This window comes from Strigops habroptila, chromosome 11 (genome assembly GCF_004027225.2).
Source record: "Strigops habroptila isolate Jane chromosome 11, bStrHab1.2.pri, whole genome shotgun sequence".
Taxonomy (NCBI): Eukaryota; Metazoa; Chordata; class Aves; order Psittaciformes; family Psittacidae; genus Strigops; species Strigops habroptila.
Genome location: NC_046360.1, coordinates 18,991,694 through 19,014,257, shown reverse-complemented (window position 1 = coordinate 19,014,257; position 22,564 = coordinate 18,991,694). Strand labels below are relative to the sequence as shown.

Sequence of the window (22,564 nt, the reverse complement as noted above, 5' to 3'; positions counted from 1 at the left end):
TAACGAATGTAAGCTGTCCTGAAAGCAAGAAGGGGTGGGTTTGCTATCAATCTGGATCCAATTTTCTTCATTTAATAATAAAAAGAAATCCAGCCTCCTGGACTGTCCAGAGAACTCTGTATAACTATTTGGTGTGCTCCAAGTCTCGTAACAGGCCTGGGGGATTTCTTAGCATCTTATTGCATCTCTTTATACCTTTCCCAGCACAGCAGTTCAGGCCTTGAGAATGTAGTAATAACACAAAGCATTTGAAAATGGGAGCGAGAGGAAGGAAGACAGAAATCTGCCTTCAACACACAACCATCTGTACACTCCCTCAGATAAACAACTAAATAGAACAGATCTTTCAGTCGGAGACTGCACCTTCCCATACATATTCTGTTGGAAACGAGGAGCCCGAACTTGCTAGACTGCCCCAGCACCAGGCAACGAGCAGGATCACCTGTGATTTGTTTTGTTTAACTGAGCCCTCCTGCCATTACCTCACACACAAGGCTCTCTGAAAAAGAATATTAAGCTAAAGTTAAGTGAGTTTCCATTGCAAAACAAGATGCAGATGTTCCACCTCTGAATACATGCCCGTACCAAGGACTTGTCATTCGATACGAAGCACTGGGAATGCCAGACTACAGACTGGTACGAAATGGTTCTGCTTCGTGGCCTTTGCACCCTGGTGAGGACAGCAGCCTCCCAAGAGCTTTCTGATGCCTCTGAGCTCATTAGGAAGAAAACAACAATATGAAAGCCCTACTCATTAAACTGGCCATTGTTGATAACTGGCAGCAAATGTTTAGTAGGAGGATATCAGATGTATTCATGCTAAAAATCAGCATCCAGATTACAAGACAACAACTCTCTAATTATTTCTTTTCTTTCTTATTGCACTAAGTATCTTACAATAAATTGCTTGAAATGGTCGATCATTGCCAATGCAACTGTCATTTTCCCACTGGCAAAGACTAAACATTCTCATTTGAATCATTTAAAATTTTCTTTCACTGAAGAGAGAGACAAAACTCAAATGGTCTTTTTTATGCAACTTGGTAAAAAACCCACCATGTTCTTAACATTTTCCTCCAAAAGCATCAATCAGACTTGAGATTATCATGGGGCATCACCAGGAGCTCAAAACTAGTGATGATATTAAGCAAACACTCAAAAGGACACCAATTATTGGTATGAAACTAACAACTCTAAGGAAAGGAAATGGATTTAATCTGTGATTCAAAGTTTTGGACCCCCTTTCAAAAAGCCCCCTCACCTCATCTCTGGTTCTAATCCTTTTGCTGCCTGTGGCTCTTTATTATATGAGTGTGAAGAACTTCCCATCATATTATAGAATCACAGAAGTGCTGAGGCTGGAGGACACCTCTGGAGATCATCTAGTCCAAACCTCCTGCTCAGAGCCAAGCTCAACTAGGGCAGGTTGCTCAGGGCTGTGTCCAGTCAGGTTCTGAGTATCTCCAAAGGTGGAGATTCTAGAACCTCTCTCGGCAACCTGTGCCAGGGTTGGACTGCCCTCATAGTGTTGAGAAAACAGGCAACTCCAGTTAAGGCTCCATACTACAAAGCAGTCAGCTCCATCTGCAACATGCCATTACTTCTTAACAGCTAAGGAGAACTTTTAGATGAACTACTTCCCCTAGCCTCAACAAAAGGACATTCTTCTGTCCATAGAGCAGATCCCATCTATATCAGTCACCATCCCACTCTCTTCCCCCAGACCTCCACACCGTAAGCCAAGATCAGAAATGTTTTATGCACTAAATCATGAATGACGCTACTTAGGAACAGAATGAAATGAAGGCACAGCTGAGGTTTCTTGCACCTATCGGTCAAGGAAGACTCACCAAGGGCTGGCATTAACTTGGTAACCTGAGGCTTACACATAACAAATTGCTATCTGTAATTCTTGCTGGGCAAGAAAAAGCAGGACTTGTCATGGGACGCAAATTATATTCTTCTACTCCATGTTGAACCAAAGGGCTGCCAAATGCACATGATGGAAGAACCTTTCCTACTTCTTACGTACCAATACATCGCTTATCCATAAGCTGCAGCTACAAATGTCATACAAATGGCATATAGTTCCAGTGGCTTGTGGCAGGGATAAAAAGACTAAAACCGCTAGTGAACCTCCTAAAAACTGAGGTGCCAGTTATCTCGATAAGCAAAAGCAAGTGTTTCAAGAGAAAATCTAAAGGAATAAGGAACCCATCTCATTTACTTCCCGTGGCATATAGGCCCATAATTCTTTCCTCTGAAATTTCAAACCTATTTTTGCATCATACAATGTATTTGTATCTTATCCTACATCTGCAAAAGTACTTTTCAGGAAGGCATCTATTTATAAGTAGTTCAAGTATGACCTTCCATAAATCCTAATTAATTGAGTTTGAAAGGGCACTTTGTTGTCAGGACAGTTACTACCGCAGCAGTGTCTTTGAAAAGACAAGATCCATCACTGCTGACACAACTCACTTCTAAAATAAATACTATGGCAGAGGCATGGAAGATCTGTAGGCATCTCCAAAACACCCTTCGAGTTCAGTGCAGATGTTGCCAGTGTTTATACTTTTTAAACCACTGGGATATAAACACCTCACTATAAACACCACTGAAGTTTTGCTTTTCTTTTCTTCATTTTGTGTGTGTTTATTTTAGTGTTAAAAATGTTAACTTCCAGAATAAGGAAAATAGCAACAGATGTTCAAACTAAACAAAGACTGTTACAGTAGAGTGTATTCCTTAAGCTGTTCTTTTGCCTTTGAGCTAGTAAAGCTAAGATCTGGTTAAGTAACAATTATTGGAGAAAAGAGGAGGGGAAAAAGCAACTGGAAATAATCTTCCATAAATATTAGGCATAATTATAATGAATTAAACTAATGAGCCAAAACTACAGTTTTTCTGCCTTAGTCGACAAAACACTCAGGAACACGTACCATGTAAATAGAATTTTATGCAAAACTTCAAGGTTTACATCAATAGTTGCCAACTGCTTCCAAAGCAAGCACTGATTACTGCAGAGAGCCATGAAAAAGTTAAAGGATCCTGAAAGCTGTTTTTCCTCTTCCTCTCCTTTTCTTTTTTTAACTAGTTTTCCTGTAGTAATGAAGAAAGCACAGGATAAAAAAAGAGCTTGGAAATGGAACTCTATTGAATTCCAGCTCTGTATTATTCAGTACTCATGGGCAAGCTCAATCTTCTGTAAAAGAGCTTTATTCAAGCAGATATATACATATTTGAGCAGGAAAGAAAAGGAAAAGAAGGGGAAAAATGGAACAGAGACGTTAACAGTTCTATAGGGAGCCCCTGCACTTCCCGAAGGAAAGCAATGTGGCTATGCTGGTTTAATGATGGGAAAGATGGTGTTTTCCAAAGTGAGGTTCAGCTCCCTGCCTTCCGGCCTAGCCTCTTTCTGAAGGGTATGAACAGATAGCTCTCAATCCTATGCACACCCCTTCTTGTTTCTTCCCTGACAACTACAGCAAGTTTATTTTCCAGATGAACACGGAAAATGTTCCTGCTGAATCAGAAGAAAGATTTCTGCAATGCTTGTGTGTGGCTACAGCAAAAACAGCCCTACTGCCAAGCTGAATTAGCTCAGTGGTGCCTTTCTTTCCAGTCAAAGCCAAGCCATAACCACTTCTTCAAACTGCACGTAGATAAAACTCCACTCGAGTAAGAGTTTCACCCCGTTACCTCAAGCAACTTCCAAGCAGGACTATGAATGCTAACAAGAGGAAGAACAAACCTTAGCTGAAGACAACATAAGTAAGATTAAGAGTCCAGGGAAAGGCAGAAAACCTGCGTTTTCCAACTAGTTGTGTAATTCTTTCCCCGGGGAGAGGAGCGTGGGGCGGTTCTCGGGGGGGCGGAGGAGGGGCGGCCTCTCGCCGGGGCTCTGCGAGCCGTGCGGGGAAGGAGAAGCCGAACAATGGGCGGCTCTGTGCTGCCGCCGGCGCCTCGCCAGCCCCGGGGCCGGCCCGCGGGACCCAGCCGGGCCCCAGCGCCGGGCCTCAGGGCCCCGCCGCGGGCACTGCCCCGGGCCCACCCGCCGCGGACCCGCCTCTGGCCCCCCGAGCGGGCCGGGTGACAGGGACTGACGCCGGGTGACTCTCGCACCCGCCTGACAAAGTACTTGTGGTGCGGCTACAGGCGCTGCCACAAAACCTCCGCCTGCCGCGGCCCGTTAAACCGGCCGAACGGACCGTGCCTGCGAGAGAAAAGGATCCGACAGTAAAAGCACTCTCTGCAAACCGCGTCCCCCCAAAATAAAGCAAAGAACAAAACCTCTTCCCCTAAACCAAGCTTTAGCAGCACAGATTGCGAGGTGCCGACCGACCGACCGCGATTCCCCTTCGCAGCGCAGAAACCGCGCTGACGAACAGGAACCGCACCGACAAAAGGCGCTCCGCGGCGCGGAACCATTACCTTCGTAGCACAGAATGCCGATGTTGTTGTTCATCTTGTCCAAGTACTGGTAGTTCAACAGGTCCATCTTCATAAACAGCATTTATCGTGCTGGCAGAACGGACCAGCGCGCTCGCTGCCGCCGGGGCTCGGGGAGGGGGCGGCCGGAACGCGCCCGGCTTCCAGCGGCACCAGCGCGGGGCGCAGCCTCCCGCGGACCGGCACCGGGGCTGGGGGGGGTGAAGCGCGGAAGGGTTACAGCGCACACACGGTCCCTGCCGAACGCCGCGGAACTAACGCGGTCTGTGTGCTTCCATACGGAACGTGTTGAGGCTGCAGAGGGAGCGCGGGGAGGAGAGGCCCGGGAGGACGCCGAGGACAAAGGCGCGGTCCCGCCCGCGGCCCGCCGCGCGCTGCCTGCCTGCGCGCACACGCGGGCTGCGCGCGCCTCGCCGCGCATGCGCAGCAGCGCGCCGGACGGCTGAGGGGAGGAGAGCGGCCTCCGTCGGGGCCGGCTCCAGGAGCAGAGCTCTGCACGTCGGGGTGAAAGCAGCTCGTTTAGCTGAGTTCCTGGGGCGGCCTCAGTGCTGGGGCAGGGAAAACAACGCTGGTTTACGCTGCCGGAGCAGAGCAGCGGCGCTGGTACGGCAAAGACAACTAAAGCTGGATCGGTGAGGTGCGAGGTTATGTACTGCACACACGTGCTGGCACAGGTCAGCCAGGACACGGGGGAGCTTTCAACGCCCATCGCAGTTAAACGTTTTGCACCTCTTAGAGCTGCTGAAGCTCCAGTTTCAACGGCACCAGTGATGGTGCCCTGGCACAGGGTGCCCAGAGAAGCTGTGGCTGCCCCATCCCTGGCAGTGTTCAAGGCCAGGTTGGACACAGGGGCTTGGAGCAACCTGCTCTAGTGGAAGGTGTCCCTGCCCGTGGCAGGGGTTGGAACTGGGTGAGCTTTAAGGTCCCTTCAACCCAAACCAGTCTGTGAACGTTACAGGAGTTGCTCTCCCCTCAGGCTGTGGCTGCCCTTCTGCAGCCCAGATCTCAGCCACAAGGGCCCTAGCTGCTCATACAGGTGTGTACAACTCATCATAACGGGGCAGAACACCTGCACGGGTATAAGCATGTGCTCTCTTGATGAGCATCAGTTTGCATTTCCTGTGACTGATCAGCACCTGAAGTCTGATTTGATAGAAAAAGAGAAATAAATACTGCGAAAGTTGGGTGTAAGAAAAAAAAATACAAGAAAATAAAAGAGAAGCTAATGGAGTCATGATCTTCCCCCTGCCTCCCTCTGCCTCCTTGGCTCAGAACGCAATTCATCCTGCCCTTCTGGGATGAGGAGTTCTAACAGGACACACGGGAGCAGACAGTCAGAACCAGAAACAAACTTCCATTTCCACCTGGAGAATTTCTCCCCTCTGTTAGAAAAGGGGAAGATCATAGAATAGAATCACAGAATACTTTGGATGACATTACAGAGGCAACTTGTGGAGCGACATTTTGCCAAGACATTTTGAGAAGTACTGCTTGAATGCTCTGGGTATTTCAGCGAGACCAGATAACTTACTTTACACTGATAAACAGGAACAAGAAATTTATCTCCGAGGAAGATTCCCTAGAACCCAAATAAGGTTTTTCCTCACTTGAGATACAACAAAGTAGTCCTACCCATGTGCTTCAGTTGCAGGAGAAAGCCCAACAGTGCTGAATTCAACACAGCAGGCAACAAATCCCCTGAATGGAATTCTGCACTGCTGGGAAGATGAAGGGCAAGATGAAGGCCTTTTATTGATTGTTCATATGCAACAAGGGCACTCCCCTAATTGGAAGTGCAATTAATCTTTTGAGACTTCAGCGTGGTATAAGCACTTACAGGTCCTCATCACTGAGGTAATAGTACATTTCTTGGATGGTACCTAATGTAAAGGTTGCACTTGCTTTTTTGCCTCACAAGGATTTGTCACCAAGACCAAGGAAGTGTGTGGTGGTTTGTGGGAAGGGAAATGTTTTTAATAAAGAGAAGAACGTTGGAATTTTTAAGCAGGGGGACTAGAAGTTTTACATAGCAGATCATGTTGTGCCTACTCAAACATATTATATGCTAATGCTTCAGATAAAACCAGCCATTTCATAAAGGCATCAAGAGAAGCCTAAGTCCTTTAAGATATAAACTGCGACAAAAATCCATGCCTACAACATTAACAAAAGAGAGGCACATTTCTTTCTTAAGTATGACAAAGCTTTTGGGGAAAAGTATTTCTGATATGTACAGTTTTTACTATAGAGAGCATCCCTACACTCACTTAATACAACACATTTAATGGATGCTGGGGAAGGGTAAGAAGAGCTAAGAATTTAATTTTTCCAATTTAAAATACTTGACTTTTTTTTCCAGGAAATGCAGGTGATGAGGAATAAATTACTATTCTAAACTTACTTTAGAGCAGTGGTCTACAAGACAGGGCTTGCATATAGTATGTTAGCTACAGAAGGGCATTATAGTTCAAAGTCCAACGCGAATTCCCCTCTGTATTCAAAGATACATATTTCTCAAGTTGTCTGGAAAAGCAAGGCTGGGTATTGCCTACAGCTCCCTGACTGCTCCGTAGTGCTGTCCAGACACTAATGAAGAGGTTAACTCTTCTTTATTAGAACAGTAGACACTGGTCTGCAGGTTTTTAGACAGCAGTGATCACTTTAATATGTGAATGGCTTTCAGCAGTACAGGACACACTACAATTAACACTTGTGAAGTGTTGTGTAATGAACTTAGATGTTTCAGATTAAATAATAATAAACTGGTAGTAAACACTGGAAACTTTATTAATTTCTAATATCTATACTGAAAGGCAATGCCTAGTGAAAGAACAGGGGCAGAAATCACACACATAAATGTATCTCAAGCATTCTAAACCAAAAATCCATTCATAGGAAATCTTTCTTTGAAAGAAAACAGTTACATTCCAGTCCAGTGGTCATTAACCTTAAATACTGACTGGGTCACCATAAAGTACTCTGTTCTCGACAGCAAAAAATTCCCAACTGTGTGATTCAGACTGCTGTCCATCAAACACTTCACCACTCTGACGTACCGTCCACTGAACTGGAAGCAATAATTGATGCATCAGCAGGTTAAATGCAACATACGTGGAAAAACCAACTATTAACATCACCCCAGGGCCTTTGTTAGTTCATTCTGTTCTTCTACATATTGATAGTTGCAAACACAATTACGTGCTGTAGTATCTCTGCTTCATATTAGCTAGAATACTTCCTACAGGATTGCACACACTTTTCTTCTGTAAGGCAGATAAATACCCCTATCTGTAAATAAAATGTTTGAAACAATGAACTTTTAACACAACAGCATCCCCTAGAGGTAGCTGAAAATCCACACGTGTCCTCCTGAATCACTCTGGAGTTCACACCGAAGTACCTTGGATTTGATTCTCATTATCCCATAAAGCAGATGAGATCAACCTCTTAGAGCTCTTAGTGGTCTTCTGATGCACTTTAATACAGAAAGCAAATTCAGCAAATCACAAGCGAATGTCTCATCACAGAAGTATTCCAAGACAAGGAAAGCAAAGGAGGTAAAAAAAACCAAACCAACAAACAAAAAAAAGGAAGTTCTAAAGAACAGGTCAGTCACCATTGTCAAAACTAGGAGGCTAAATATGTATTTTTGACAGGACAAGGGGTGATGGGTTCAAACTGAAACAGGAGAAGTTCAGGTTAGATCTTAGGCAGAGTTCTTTCCTGTGAGGGTGCTGAGGCGCTGGCACAGGGTGCCCAGAGAAGCTGTGGCTGCCCCATCCCTGGCAGTGTTCAAGGCCAGGTTGGACACAGGGGCTTGGAGCAACCTGCTTTAGTGGAAGGTGTCCCTGCCCGTGGCAGGGGTTGGAACTGGATGGGCTTTAAGGTCTCTTCAGCCCAAACCAGTCTGTTCTCAGCATGACACCAGCTGAAAATCAACACCATAGAAGAACAATGTGCAAGCCATTCACTTGGATACACCTAACATTTCAACCTCCATTATCGGCAAAGAGGAACTATTTCTACAGTGACTAATTTTGCAATGGACAAGAAAAAACCAAAACAATCTTAATAAGGGTCAGACACACTGATGTAGAACACCATCCAGTATTGCTCAGTATAATTCCATTTTTGAATGGACAAAAATATCTGTTACAACTCCTGAGGTCAGAGAGGCTTTTATGATACACTGCCTCTTAGGTGATATAGGAGGAGGTCCAAGGAGGAGGTGGAGGAGTAAAGCAGGAGCACTTAGCTACAGGTTTTACTATTTTTCTTCAGCCAAAACATGAGCAAACTGTAGTTAACAGCTGCTAGGTGGCGATGTGCCTGAAGGGAAAACACTGCCCTTGCTTTTCCATACACCCAGTTGCATAATTGCCACACTTAGCACCTCGGGTTTTATTATTTCAGTTAGAATACATTTCACAGGTAAAAAGTGAAGGAAAAGTCTCATTTAATCAAGATGGGGTGTTCGCTTTTAAATACATTCGCATATGATAAGGAATACAGTTAAAATGTATTAAATACACAGGATGCTCAGAGGTGCACGATAAGGAAAAATGACATTTCAAGTTTCTTGCAAGCAGCCATCTCAACATCTTTAATCACAAACTACCTTCTCTTTTTCACAGCCCTAAAAAAATACATTAATAAAAGCAAGCCCCACCAGGAAGAACATCTCTGAACGAAAACCAGTGCATTCCTTCTTGTTTTACCAGCCCTCTGCTAGCCAAAGGTTACAACAGTATGCCAGACATTATAGAACATGTTTTTGTTATTATCAGTGGACTTCCTTGCGACTGAAATATTAGACTTAGGCCTGATATTAAGTGGTAGCAAAAGAATTTGTATATTCTCTTTCATTCTTGTCATACCCTAACTTATGCAACCCTGCTTAGAAAACAAACATAGTCATATCTAGCAAGGAAATCTGTTTATGAGTGCGCATGTGTACTTGTCTGCATCCATCATAAGCCACTGGGTCACTCAAGACATGAAGCTCTCTCCTGCCCACAGGACTAAGCCAGCAGGCATCCTGCTTTCAGCTCCCTGCTGGGCTAATAAGAATAGAACTGCCAGGGAAACCAAAAACACAGTGATGCCCAAAACTATGTAGATTTGCAGACCCTTCTAGAGTGGCTGGTACTGGCTTGTCGGCGCTGGGGGCTGGATGTTTTAAATGTTTAGCTGTACTGCAGTTCTTGTTCTGTATTAGGCACTTCTTTGAAGACAGATTTTAAACACGTATTTACACTGTGAACGTAAATACAAAATTCAAATCACTTCCTTGTAAATATTTAGCAATTTAGAAGCAGCCGTTTCATATCAGATCAAAAACCTCCAAGACATTTAACAACTCAAAAAGCTTTCAGTTAGTTAAAGCCTGCTCTCATCAGCAAGAGCCCGCTCCCTGTGTTTTCCAGTATCCCTCCATCACCTCCAGAAAGCTATTTGTCTCCTGCTCCAAAACTAAATGCACTCTTCTGCTGTACCATGGACCATTTACATGAAGGAAGTGAGGCAAGGGAAAGAGGACAATAAAAACAGGGACAAAGGCAGGGACACAGACAAGCCACCACTGCAACCTGCGCTTGGGTTTGGTGGCTGGTTGGGGTTTTTTGGCAATAGCCACATTTAGCTCTCTGGGTCAAAATATAAAATAGGCCAGAAGATGGTGTTTGATGGCTCTGGCAGCAGCTCCTGCCCTGGCAGGTACTTCTTGTCTCCAGAAAGCAGCAGACAGCAATTTAGGAAGCAGCAAACTTTGCTTCCATCAGCTGGATCGTGCTGACCCAGGACATGAGCTACGTCCTTTGATTACCTTCTGTTCTCTCACTGTGGCACAAAGCTGTAACTCCTGGTTGTTTCAAAGCTCAGAGTGTTTGTAAGACCTTTTTAATGAATGGTGAGCAGGGCATGCAGAGTACATTCCGCTGATCCGGCTAAAACTAGAGAACCATTCCACAATTGCCAAGGACTGCAGGGCAGTGGAGGTGATGTAGCAGGTGATCACTTCCAAGCTCTGAAGGTGAAATACAACTGAGAAGTGTTCAATGGCACCTGATTTGTCTTGACTCCATTCTTTGCCTGCTTATGTGAACTGAACAGCAGGCTGGGAAGATCAGGTTTACCAAGAATATTTTTCATTCCTCGGTAGTACTTTGCAGTTCACAATTCGCTGGTGTTTTCCTCTTTGTTCTCTTCAGCTGGGCTGAGAACACTTAAAAAATGCAGCTAGATAACAGATAAATCTAGTTTATCTAGGTTGAAAAATTGTTGTTTGCTAATTAAAATCTTGATAATCTTCCCTGTCATTTGCATACTAATTTAGATTTCTGAAGGGTTGATGATATAATCACAAATGTAATTTATCTTAAACTACAAAGAGTCTCAAACACAGTCAGAGCCTCCAGATGCACGCAGTGAAGTGTTAACTCTGCTGTGCTCTAATACTGTGTTAACAGGGCAAAGAAAATATTTTATATTTTTCCAATATGAGAAATGAAAAGAAAAAAAATAAGAAAAGAGAGTGTATTAAAGAAATAAAGCCAATTCTAAGTCAGCTTGGTGCTCAGGCATCTAAAACACTTCTTACTTAGAGAAGTTCAGAGCCAGACCATGTTTAGAGGCTAGATTTCAGAATTACTGTGCATATCCCTCAGCTTTGCGAAGAAGCAAATCCAGTTTCAAGAAACCACTAATTACAGGGTTTAGAAATAAAGCAAAGAGCTCAAAGACTGCTAAAGTCTTTGAAAAGTTTTCCCCTTCATAGCTCGCTTGGCGATACATAAGATATACTCACAGGGCCTAATTCAAGTTCAATGTCAACGTATGGACACCTACTTCAGTGTGCAGAGTTGACCTTGCTTATGTAAAGACTGAGTATCACAGGCCACACAGGTGACAACCTTGTAAGTGAGATAAAACCATGAATCCCAACACTGTCTTGTGAAGAACCACACAATAAAATCAAGTACAGCTTTTGTTACAGAAGAAATTAATTTTGGCTTTTAAACATTAAAGTAATTACTTATCCCCAGTGTTAGGATGAAAATGTTAATAAGTACCTATTACAGAACCCAATTATATAACTCGCAACCTACTACTTCATTAAGTTAAAATGAAATTTCATTCAAGTTCTAAGACTATCCTTTTCCAACTGAGAGTTTTATTCTCTACTATTTTAAAAGTATTTGACCTTACTAAATTATTTTACCACACCATAAAACCCCACCACCCTAAACACACACTCACCTATTCCAAATTACAGTGCTCCCAAAACCCCAGCCACCCAGAGCACTGCACCCTTGCTCGAGGTGCTGACGGGTCTATTGTCCTCTAGATCCACTAGAAGGAAACAAGAGAAAAGAACCACCACATTCAGCTACCAAAGTGTTGCCCTTGCGTTGCTTAAAGTAGCACTACAAGAAAAAATGTTTTAACTGCATATATGTACACATCATACATGTCCATGTGTGTAGTATGTGTCACATGTGGAATGTGAACAATTGCACTGATTCCACTAGAGTGTATTTACTCACTACAGAGAATGCCCTCGTAAGTACAAATTCAGAGAAACAATACCCCCATCTACCCAGGTCTGAGGGAAAACCTTTCAGAAGGAGTCAGCCCTCCATGTTCCAAAACACAAACATCAGCTCCAAAAGTTCATGCTCTCAAGCCTTGACAAGTACTGACAGTGAATGCTGTGACAGTACTAGGAAGGTGAAACCCTACTCTTTCCCAGTGGATCAAAGTTACCATTTCCAGTTCTAGGAGTACACAAGGGAAGACATTTTTCCTTCCAGAAAAAGTCATTTTTAGTCTCAAAAATCAAACCTAGAGACCACTGCAAATTCTCCATGAAAACTGTTTTTCAATGGAAACAGCATGAGCTTTTCTTATGGTGCTACTACTAGACCGGTAATATACCATCTTCTTCTAAAGTGCTGGAAAAAAAACAGAGTCCTCCTGGGTATAATGGAGTCTATATACTCCAAGAGGAGAGGGCAAAAAGGGCATTATTTTGGGACAGGACTGGTGGCTAAAGAGGAAGGGGTCCTAATAGTCCCAGTATCTCCTTCTGATAAACACTCCATTGTAAAGGAACTTCCCCTGTAGACAGATCCCAGCTCCCAGGCAAGGAAAAAGTAAAACATGAGCTGTAGGGGGTGAGTTGAGCTAGTTACACAAGTCATGTTCTTGCCAAAAATTCTGTGCTTGCTGCTTCCAGAAGGTAGGGAAATTGAACTGTCATGTGAAAATGATTGCTCAGGCTGGGTCAGGAGAGCGAAACAAGGAGTCATATCATTGGTCTGAACTGCTGATCTGTTGAAACAATGATAAATGAAAAGGCAAATAGGCACAACATGTACCAACAGGCATTTAAACCATGCACGAAAGTATGATACTCTATCCCCAAAAATCAAAGGCTCTCAGCTTACAACCTTAATATTCAGCATAACTTAGTTTATGTCAGTGTTGGCAGTTGGTCTAGAAGCACAACTCCACCAGGAGTGAGCAGCCCTGACTAAACTGCTCAGTGAGCTACATGGCACCCAAAGCGCACGCACGTACCAGGCTGAATGCTGAGTTTGCTGCTATTCTTAGCTGAGCTGCATTTTGTTTTAAGAGAAGTAGCAAAAAGGTTGCAAAAAGGTTACAAAAAGTAAAAATAAAATTAAAAAGCCAAAACTCCTAAGCTGGAGATGTTCTACTCTTCCCATTACATGTCCTAGCTAGCTTTTTCCAGGATAAATAATGTTACATATGTTTTTTAACATACAGAAACACTTAAAGAGTGTCACAACGACCGTAAAAATCCAACACAAGTTAAAAAATGCCAGGAAGGAGAATTCTGGCAGTTACCCTGATGTGCCACCCTTACACAGTTGTACTGCATGCTCCCGCATGGTTACCTTGCACACTAAATTCCCACAGGACCTCGCCTCATTTTGTGTAAAGAAAGATTTACTGGCTCTGGTCCTGAATAATGATTAAATTGAATCATATCAAAGAGGTGTTGTAAAGATTAATTAAAGGTTTATGAAGCTTAGTGGCAGTACAGTGATAAGTGCCATACGAAAAACTACAAGGAACTGAAAAATCCTGCCTGTTGAGCTTTGTTTGAATAGTGGGCAGAAATGAAGTTTAGGCTCCCCACTAAGCAATGTGGAAAAAACCACCCAAATATCACACAGCTCTTTCAGTAAGCATGGTCCCTCTCAGGAAACAAGAGTAAGGCCTTATGTGAAAAATAGCTCATGATAAGGAGTGCTCTGCACCATGGACTCTTAACAGAAGCTGAATCTTCAAAAAGCAAAATTCAAAACTTTACCACAGTATTTCAGTATGAGTTCCCTAATGGGGCAAGTCAAATAGAAAAGAACCACCCCAGCACTATCCCCACTATGGCACAAAACTAGTACCCACAGGAATTACCTACCGGCTGAGCTACTTCTATCTGCCAAACAGGCAAAATGCTCATGAGACCCTTCTGTGGTGTCCCCTTTTCAACCCATCATATTGCCCTCAGGCTGGTATGTGACCGCTGATGCCAGCCTCGCTCCTCTCCTGCAGCTAGTCCTATCACCTGGGCCTCGGACTCCCATGTTCATTTCCAGTACTCCTTCACTAGTACCTACTTGTCCCAGACTCTTGCCCAACCAGCCCCAATTGCTGCGTTCTCCTGCCAACATCCATTCCCGCCTTCCCACACCCACCCTCCGCTCAGACACCTCACCTGGGCCCGCTTCCCCCCTCGCTGCCCTGGTCTTGCACCTCAGGAGGTCAGTGCTGGAGATGCTCAAGCCAGGCAGTTCCTCCTGCAGCGCCAGGCCCCGAGCCGGGGCTAAGGCTGCCATTCCCGCTCTGCCCTGCGCCCTGCAGCCGGGCGGCTCCGCTCACCTGCGGCATGTTCAGTGTAGGCAGAAACAGCCAGAACGCAGGACCAGCGCCGCCGAGGTGCTCCGTGAACAGACTTTTATGAAGGCAGGAGAAAGTACACAGAGGTCAGACTTCAAACCCCTCCTCCAGAACAGCAGGTCACCAGAGTTAATGGGGATTTTAAATACGAAGGAAAAATACTCTAATTTTGACCCCATTATTTCCTATCTTATTTTTGAAAAAGACAGCTCATTCTGAATGAAGTTGCAGGATATGTACACACATGGCTTAACTAAAAATACACAGCCAAAGAAATAAACCCTTAGCAATATACAGCTTAAAGAGAATTGATGACCTATTTTCCTTGGGTTTGGAGATGCTATATTTTGTTTATCTCAGACTTTATTCAAGTAGATACTCTACTAAATTGTTCCATGTTGTCTGAAGTGTTTTAAAATATGCTTTTGACAATGCCACTCAGTGGAATAAGGACAAGAAGTGTTAGAACTGTTTAAAACAAGAAAACCTCAAATTATTATTATTCGCAATTTTTCAATCTATGTGTGCATAAATCAAATCCTCCGTGAAACGATGTTAAGATCCCATAGCAAAGAAAGCAAAGCAAATATCGCCACCAAAATTAATCCTACAGGCTACAGTGGAAGAGGATTAGTGAAACAATTCACTGCACCTCCTGTAAGTCAGAATGTATTTGTCACACCAAGTAATAAACCCCTGTGATGTCTATGCACGTGGCATAGCCTACAAAGTACATGACAACTATTTGCAATTAAAAGAGAAATGCATAAAACCCAGGAAACAGTCTCCATTTCCCAGCAGCTTATCCAAGTCCTTCCTCTGCCAGTCATTTCGGCTGTGGATTTAAACATCTAAGTGGCAAAGCTGTAGCTAGAGAACAAAAGCAATCCAAAAGACAGACCTCCGCACAAACTGTGCTGCAGCTGCCTGCTGCTGAGCCGCGGAACCAGCCCCAGCTTCAGCTCACAACACGCTTCCCTTGGCTGGGATGTTGCTCCGCCAAAGGAGCTGACAGCACTTACCAAACCAGCTCTAGGGCAGGGCGAGAGCGCGCCGCTACAGCTGAGGAGAGCAGCTAAACCCTTCTCCTGCACAGTGATATCACACGCTCCTGTCCACACTTGCAGCCACATGAAATGCAAAGCACCAGATATGTGGATGAATAACTAACAACTTAAACCCACTGCACTGCAACTAACGAAGATTTCCAACCATTTCATACATGTGTCTGAAGACAAATCAAGTTAAGTGGAGATACAGCAGTGCTGGGGTCAGCACAACAAAATCCTGATGTGCCCAGAACAGTATTGAAGTTTCATATTTCCAAATATAACAACAGACTGTGCAAAGTGAGTGAAATAAGGAAAAACCAGGAGCTAGCAGTAGCCTTGCCCTTTTCTCCCCCGTGTTCATGTTGCAACTCCATAATATTGCAAAGTTTTGCAATACTGGTGTTTTCCTTAAAGCCCCATTTCTCCCAAGGGCATCTGAAGACATTGCACACTATTTTTTTTTTTTTAAGCTTTTAATTCTAACAGATAAACAAAGAGTCATGTAAATTATGCCTCAAAGTGAGTCCAGAAGCTCAAAACTTGACAGCAGTGACAAGTTCTCACACTTTTGAAGGCCAATCTTGAAGTGCTAAAATGCTTGGGTTTGGCAGAACACAGAACTAAAAAACAGCATAGATGGATAAAGACTGTAAAAATACATTTTCTTCTTAGATGTCTCATCAAAGGCACTCAATCATTTAGACATGTTCTGTCTCAGGACAAATTCACTGTCTTAATCTTTCTCTGAGGTCAGATATTGAGACACCCGTAACACAAAATTAAAGAAGTTACCATATGGAAACGTTTGTGACAGGTCCTAAGAGGGCATCTCTTCCAGTTACTTTCCACGCAGAGAAGAAGAAATGCAACTAAACTGAACTGAAGCCATGTGGTCAGCACTTTCATCTTACAACGTTTAATAAAAAGGTAAATTTTCTACCATCTAATACAGACAACATAGGAGAAATATTATGTACATAGAATTTCTATCTCCAAGGAACTTTGAAAACCCAAATTTATTCAGTTTCCTCCTGAGGCGAGTATCACACCTTTATCGCAGCTGGAGAAATCAAGGCAGGAAGATGAGATTCACCTGAAGGCACAGAAGCTAGTCAGTTCCTGACTCTGTGCTGGGCCAAAGACCACACCTTGCTTTCATCCACTCTAGTAATTAAAAATGAAAGAATCTGTGGTCTGTATATTCTTTTCAGGCAGAACCTGTCTGACCTGTTAATTTACTGACAATGTATTTAAAAAGTCACAAGACAGACAGACAGTGGGGAACCTGCATTAAAGAATCCTGGTGCTACATGTTTCTTGCAGAATCCCTACCTCTTTTTCCTTACTCTGGACTGTGTTCATTCTGCAAGCCACTCTCTCTAGTTTTGGATGACAGGGGATACACATTGTGCCAGATTCTTGTTCCAAGGAGGGAATGCCTTCACTAAACATTACTTACAAGAGGGGAAAGAAATTAATTCAGTTACTAGGAAACAAGCTTAAAGGGGCTACAAGGAACATGGAGAGGGGCCTTGGACAAGGGCCTGTAGGGACAAGGCAAGGGGGAATGGCTTTAACTTGATAGAGGGAGATTGAGGTGAGCTCTTAGGCAGAAGCTCTTCCCTGTGAGGGTGCTGAGGCGCTGGCACAGGGTGCCCAGAGAAGCTGTGGCTGCCCCATCCCTGGCAGTGTTCAAGGCCAGGTTGGACACAGGGGCTTGGAGCAACCTGCTCTAGTGGAAGGTGTCCCTGCCCGTGGCAGGGGGTTGGAACTGGATGGGCTTTAAGGTCCCTTCCAACCCAAACCAGTCTGTGATGCTGTGATTCTATGAAAAAAAAATACAGAACTGTATTACTGCTCCTTCTCTGATCAAGGCAGAATTAAGTTTATAAAAAGAAATTTCAGAGTGGTAGAAATTCCCAGAAAAAGTACTGGTGGAGTTCAGATTCTTCCAGGGACCACAAGGGAGAAGCTGCGATCTCCTCACAAGTAAGCACAGCATGCATTTACCCTCTGCAAAATCAACTAGATTCATAAAAGCAAGTGAAGGCAGCTCATTCTTGCCTGTAAGTCCTGACCTGCAAGCCTAGCATTGCATCAGCTAACCCCTGCTGCAGACAGCCCTTGGGAAGCTGGTTGAATTGCGTATCTCCCGACACTCTTGGATTCTGCTTGCGAACTTTTACACATCTTGGTGAGCACTATCTAGTTCTTAACTAACTAGAGAAAGCACTATTCTGACTTGGGTCTCTGAAAGACATCCTTCCACAGTTTCTTTGCATTTAAATTGGGCTATGTCCAACTCCGCCAGGATCAAATGCAAGCAAGCTAGTAAAAATGAGCCTCCATATCCACATACATCACATTAAGTAGAATGTCACAATACAGTTCATGGGAATAAGCATTGGCAAGATTGCAGGCTCGGTACAAAATCTGCAGTACAGATGATCCCAAGATCAAAGTTTACCTTACAGACTTATCAACAGCATTCAGCTACAAAGGGAAACATACCATCAGACTTACATCAGATATCCGTACCAACATAGCTCTCCATGTGTACACATCACTTCCTCAGGGAGAAGTACCTTCACGGGGTATCCCAAAGAACAGAAACAGGGTGCTGTCAACTTTCCTAAACAAATGATCCTCCCGGCTCAAAAGCCAGGAAGTGCTTTATATTTTGTCAGCCCACAGCAGATGCACAAGTAAATTATATCAATACATATCAATTACATGAATACTATAAAACAGACCAACTGAGTTGCTAGTATAAAATAAGACTTAACACATTATTCCCTGACAAAACTGTGGTCTGATTTTTATTTCTGTTCAATTTTATACCCACAAAAATCCATCTCTCACAAGCTATATACCTTCTCTACATTGCTCCACTGTTCTCTGAACAGAGACATTTACCTGCAGAACATGAATTATCAAAGTTTAGCACAACTTCCACAAACTAGTAGTTATACTCTACTTCCACTGTGGTCACTATGCTCAGATCACTCTTACCAATAAGCAGCAACAGATTCATTTTTATACACCACTTTCTGCTGAGGTTTTCCATGTACTTAAATATTGAACACAAAGCTCTTATGGCTTCAGCAGAGTTGGTAAACTGTCCATGCTGATTGAAACTTCTCTTCAGTTAGACTAACACAAGAGATAGCCATCACATTTGAGAATAATACGTGAGCAACAGGTTTCTATATTACAGGAGTTGTGCTGAGTACTCCCAGACAGACTGACCAACTCAGGTTAAAGCCTGCTTGATTTAGGTTTCCTTTGCTTGCTCGAAGATGCAATCTGAGTCAGGAATGCCTGTGCAGTGAAGACAATCCCAAAGAAACCCATTAGGCACACCAGCCTGCACAGCAGTTAGCTTGGAATTCAGGAACACTATTTGGGCACTGTCAGAGGTTATTATATATAAAATAATTTGCAAAGTTTTGAGGGAAAAAAAATTGCTATTAAAAAGTGATACAACTCAGTTAATGGTGTTGCACAACAAACATTCAAAATAAACTGTGCATCTTTGGGTGCCTGTGCACGAACTTGTGCAATGCTGTTTACCAGAGACTCAGCAAGACAGCGTTTCCAGATAAACAGCTCTGAGCTCAGAGTGGCAGTAGCTGACAGCGAGGCCTCCCAAATGAAACAAGCACATACAAAATGTAACAGAAACATGAAGCTCTCTTCACACATTTACATGGATACCCCTCTAATATTCCAGCGTAAAAGTTTATTCTTGCTGAGATTTGATTCAAGTGCAGGAAGCCCTATTGAATCAATTCAAATGGTTGTATATTGATGTAGTGCATGTTAGTCAGAGGAGTAAATTCTGAACTGATACAACTTTGTCATCACCAGGGTCTGCACCAGCTCCACAAAGTTTAGGTTTCTATTGGTTTCCAAGTAAACTTGATATAACATCTGTACACAGCCTAAAACTGAGAACAAACTGGGAGGAGATATGACACCAGTATCTGACTGCTTAAATAAATAAATTCTGATTTAACTATTAAATGAAATAAAATGGGATTTTGTTGCAGTTTAGGAGAATCTCACTTTCCTTGGTGTCCATGGTGGGAAGGATTCAGGAGAACACCAGCACCCTTGGCAGAAGGCCTGACTTGGCCTCAAAGAATAAAAAGCAGAAAACTACTCAGTATAATTTTTGGGAGGCAGGCATCTCCGACCCACACTTGGGAAAGAGCCTAAACCAACCCTTGTGCAAGGCAGGCATTCCTGGGAGAGCAGGAGGCACAATCCATGCGCTACTTTCCCCTCAAATATCTTTTCATGAAGAAACACACAGATCTGTCATGCAAACGGTGACTAACACTGCTTTGAAGTTTAGCCTAAAGCCCGTGGCCACTTGGTCAACTCTTGACACAAGTATGATGATACTTTACAGGTTCTCTGCACTTAGTTGTGAGCTAAGTTAGAAATGAAGCTTGACACTGCAGTTACGTGTGCACTACATGCATGGTGGGAAATAGCTTCAAGAACAGTGATGATTCTTAAATACAGTGAGCTATCAAATCTGTCTGTAGTCTGCCCATCTATAAAGCAAGGAAACCATAGTCTACATCTCAAGTTCAGCAGAAACTGAACAGTCACCACATTGCACTGTGTTAATTCTATTCCTCACATTTGTCTAACACTGTACCAGTAGAGACTGTTGCAATGATTTAAATTGTAACAGACTCAATACCTACTTCATAGTGACAAAACCAAATCCTACAGTCTGAAAAAAACAGTTATCAGCTAAAATATGACTGTAGCAGACTAAGAAATAACGTTGCAGCTTTTAAAGGATCTTTTAAGTCATCAATTCCTTTCTTCCTACCCCTAACCACCAGCTTAATTCCCTAGAGAATTCCCTATGCTCTTCCAGTTTTCTACTCATACAGTTACTTCAGACTGACCTGGGTATTATGCCTTATAAAATACATATATACCTAAACTCTTATGAACTATAAGCTACAACGACTCACACCACTGCAAAGAAATTGTGCTACATGTGCCAAAGATGTTCTAACACAGGGCAGCCTCCTCATTCCTACATCCCCAGTTTACTACATTTCTCACCACATCTTTCACTCCCTGTCAGCAATGTACCTTCAAAACAGCAACTACCAAACGTACTATGTTTTGGTTAAAGCTGATGACACAAACCCCTGTCTCACTGTTCTAAGAACACCTTCTCAACTGAAACCAGGCATCTTCAAATTAGTTCTCGCTATTTCAGCTAAATGCAAAAGAAACATTGAAAAAAAAAAATAAAGCATTAAATATTTTACCTATTTTATTACACTGATACAATTAATTTCACTTCAAATTCTTTAAATTAATCTCAGTTACTTCACAAATTACACTTTGTGGATTTCCTTAGGGCCATACAAACACCAACAGCATAAGGACACTAATCCACATTGAACATTTAATTAAATAGTTAGCCCGTGTAACTTCATTCCAACAATAAGTTGTACCTTCATTTTCAGCCTGCCATCTACTACCTATAGACACAAAGAACAGAGGAATACCCACACAGTACTGCCTCTTCAATGGCAGGTAGAAAGAAAATGAAGAGAAAGACCTCAGAGAACGCGGAGGGCTAATTCTGGAAAAAGATCTCATATGCTTATTACAAATACCAGAGCTTATTTTCACATTTTGCAGGGCACGAAGCAATTGTTGAAGGGGTTATGAATGAATGCAGCTCTCACACGTGCACACCTCATGTGAGGAATCACGCAAACAACACTGACATGTGTGTGACCTCCAACACGCGCTGCGCCCGCAGCCGCCTGGACACGGGGTTAGCAGCAGCTCAGCCGGGTCCACTTGGGATCCTGGCACATCCTTCTGGTGATGAGGGACACCCATTAGCACACATCTCCTCAGTACCTCCCTGGATTAAACCTGTTATAAGCCATTGATCAATGTGCACTTGTTTGTCTGGATTTGCAGCAATTCTAGTTCACAAACAGCTGGAGTTGCCTGAGTGCGAGCAAGCGATCATTACTGTTTTCACGATCCCAGGCATATTTCCCTGTCACACTTGTACACAGACAAATAGGAACCCTCCAAAAGCTGTTCCTGAGTTACAATTAACAAATCCTTTTTGCTCTATTTAATCTTGTCTTGATTTTTTTTTTCCCCCCTTTCTTTCACAAATACAGGTATGTAAATGTTTTCCTTCATGTGTCTGCATTTAAGCATTGGCTTAAGAAAATGCAATAAAGCACACCTCAAGCCAAAATTCTACTCTCAGTAACACAACTCCAGAATACATTTTAAACTACCTTCTCAAGACCGATACATAACTAATCTAAGAAAAAAGAGGAAAGCAAGAAATCTTTACAAAGCAGGGATCAGCATACACTCTTTGTGAACCTTCCATATCTGCCACATCTTTTCATTAAATAATGGTTAATTAAAAGACAAGGTCTTTAGAAAAGAAAAAGTCTACTTTGAAATCTTACCAGTAGCACTGGAAAATATGATCTCTTAAAACAGCTAAGCAAGAGGTGCATTAAGATACAAAAAGTGGAAAGAGGGATAGATGGAGCCATAGATGAACTGTCACTCTCTTTTGCTATTATGAGCCAGATATATGCAGCTCTAAAGAAAGCCAATAAAGGCCAGAGATTTATAGCAATAAAGTTGCAACTGTAACACACAGATGTTTTCACATGAACCAAACAGACAGCATGGGCACAACCCAGCAAATAAAAGCAGTTACTGCCATTGCCACAGTTCCAGTTAAAGTGAGCCTAGTGCTTGTACTAAAATTATTCTGTTTAAAAGAACACAAAAGGCTATTTCTGTCCAACTACTGTTTATAATTTCTCTCTTTTACAAAGCAACAAATATTTATCTAAAGCAAACTTAATTCCAGTGTTTTGAAAGTAGTATAACCTCATACAATACTGTTGTAGTGGATGGACAGAAATACTCTTGTAATGCAGTGTAGTGTTTTGGGGACCTTTCAATGAATATGTCATTAAATTTAAAATCAGAACAGAAGGGGGAAAAGTCAGAGGAGAGTAATAAATCACTCTTCACTGTTCTATTTGCTAAATAAGAAGCATGTCTCCTTTTAAGCTTATGGATGACAGAAGTTT

General features: G+C 42.9%; 1 protein-coding gene across 3 annotated transcripts in view; it reads right to left on the bottom strand.

The window, feature by feature from the left end:
- Nucleotides 1-22,564, bottom strand: part of VGLL4 (vestigial like family member 4) — a 98,803-nt gene that overhangs the window by 40,617 nt on the left and 35,622 nt on the right. The window contains exon 1 of one of the 3 annotated variants that reach the window (XM_030502184.1): nucleotides 4,435-4,831. The exons of the other annotated variants lie outside the window; for them this stretch is intronic. Within the exon in view, the coding sequence (XP_030358044.1) occupies nucleotides 4,435-4,516 (82 nt within the window). The 5' untranslated portion in view covers nucleotides 4,517-4,831. Of the gene's footprint in view, nucleotides 1-4,434; nucleotides 4,832-22,564 lie in introns of those variants that run through there. 3 annotated transcript variants of the gene reach the window in all.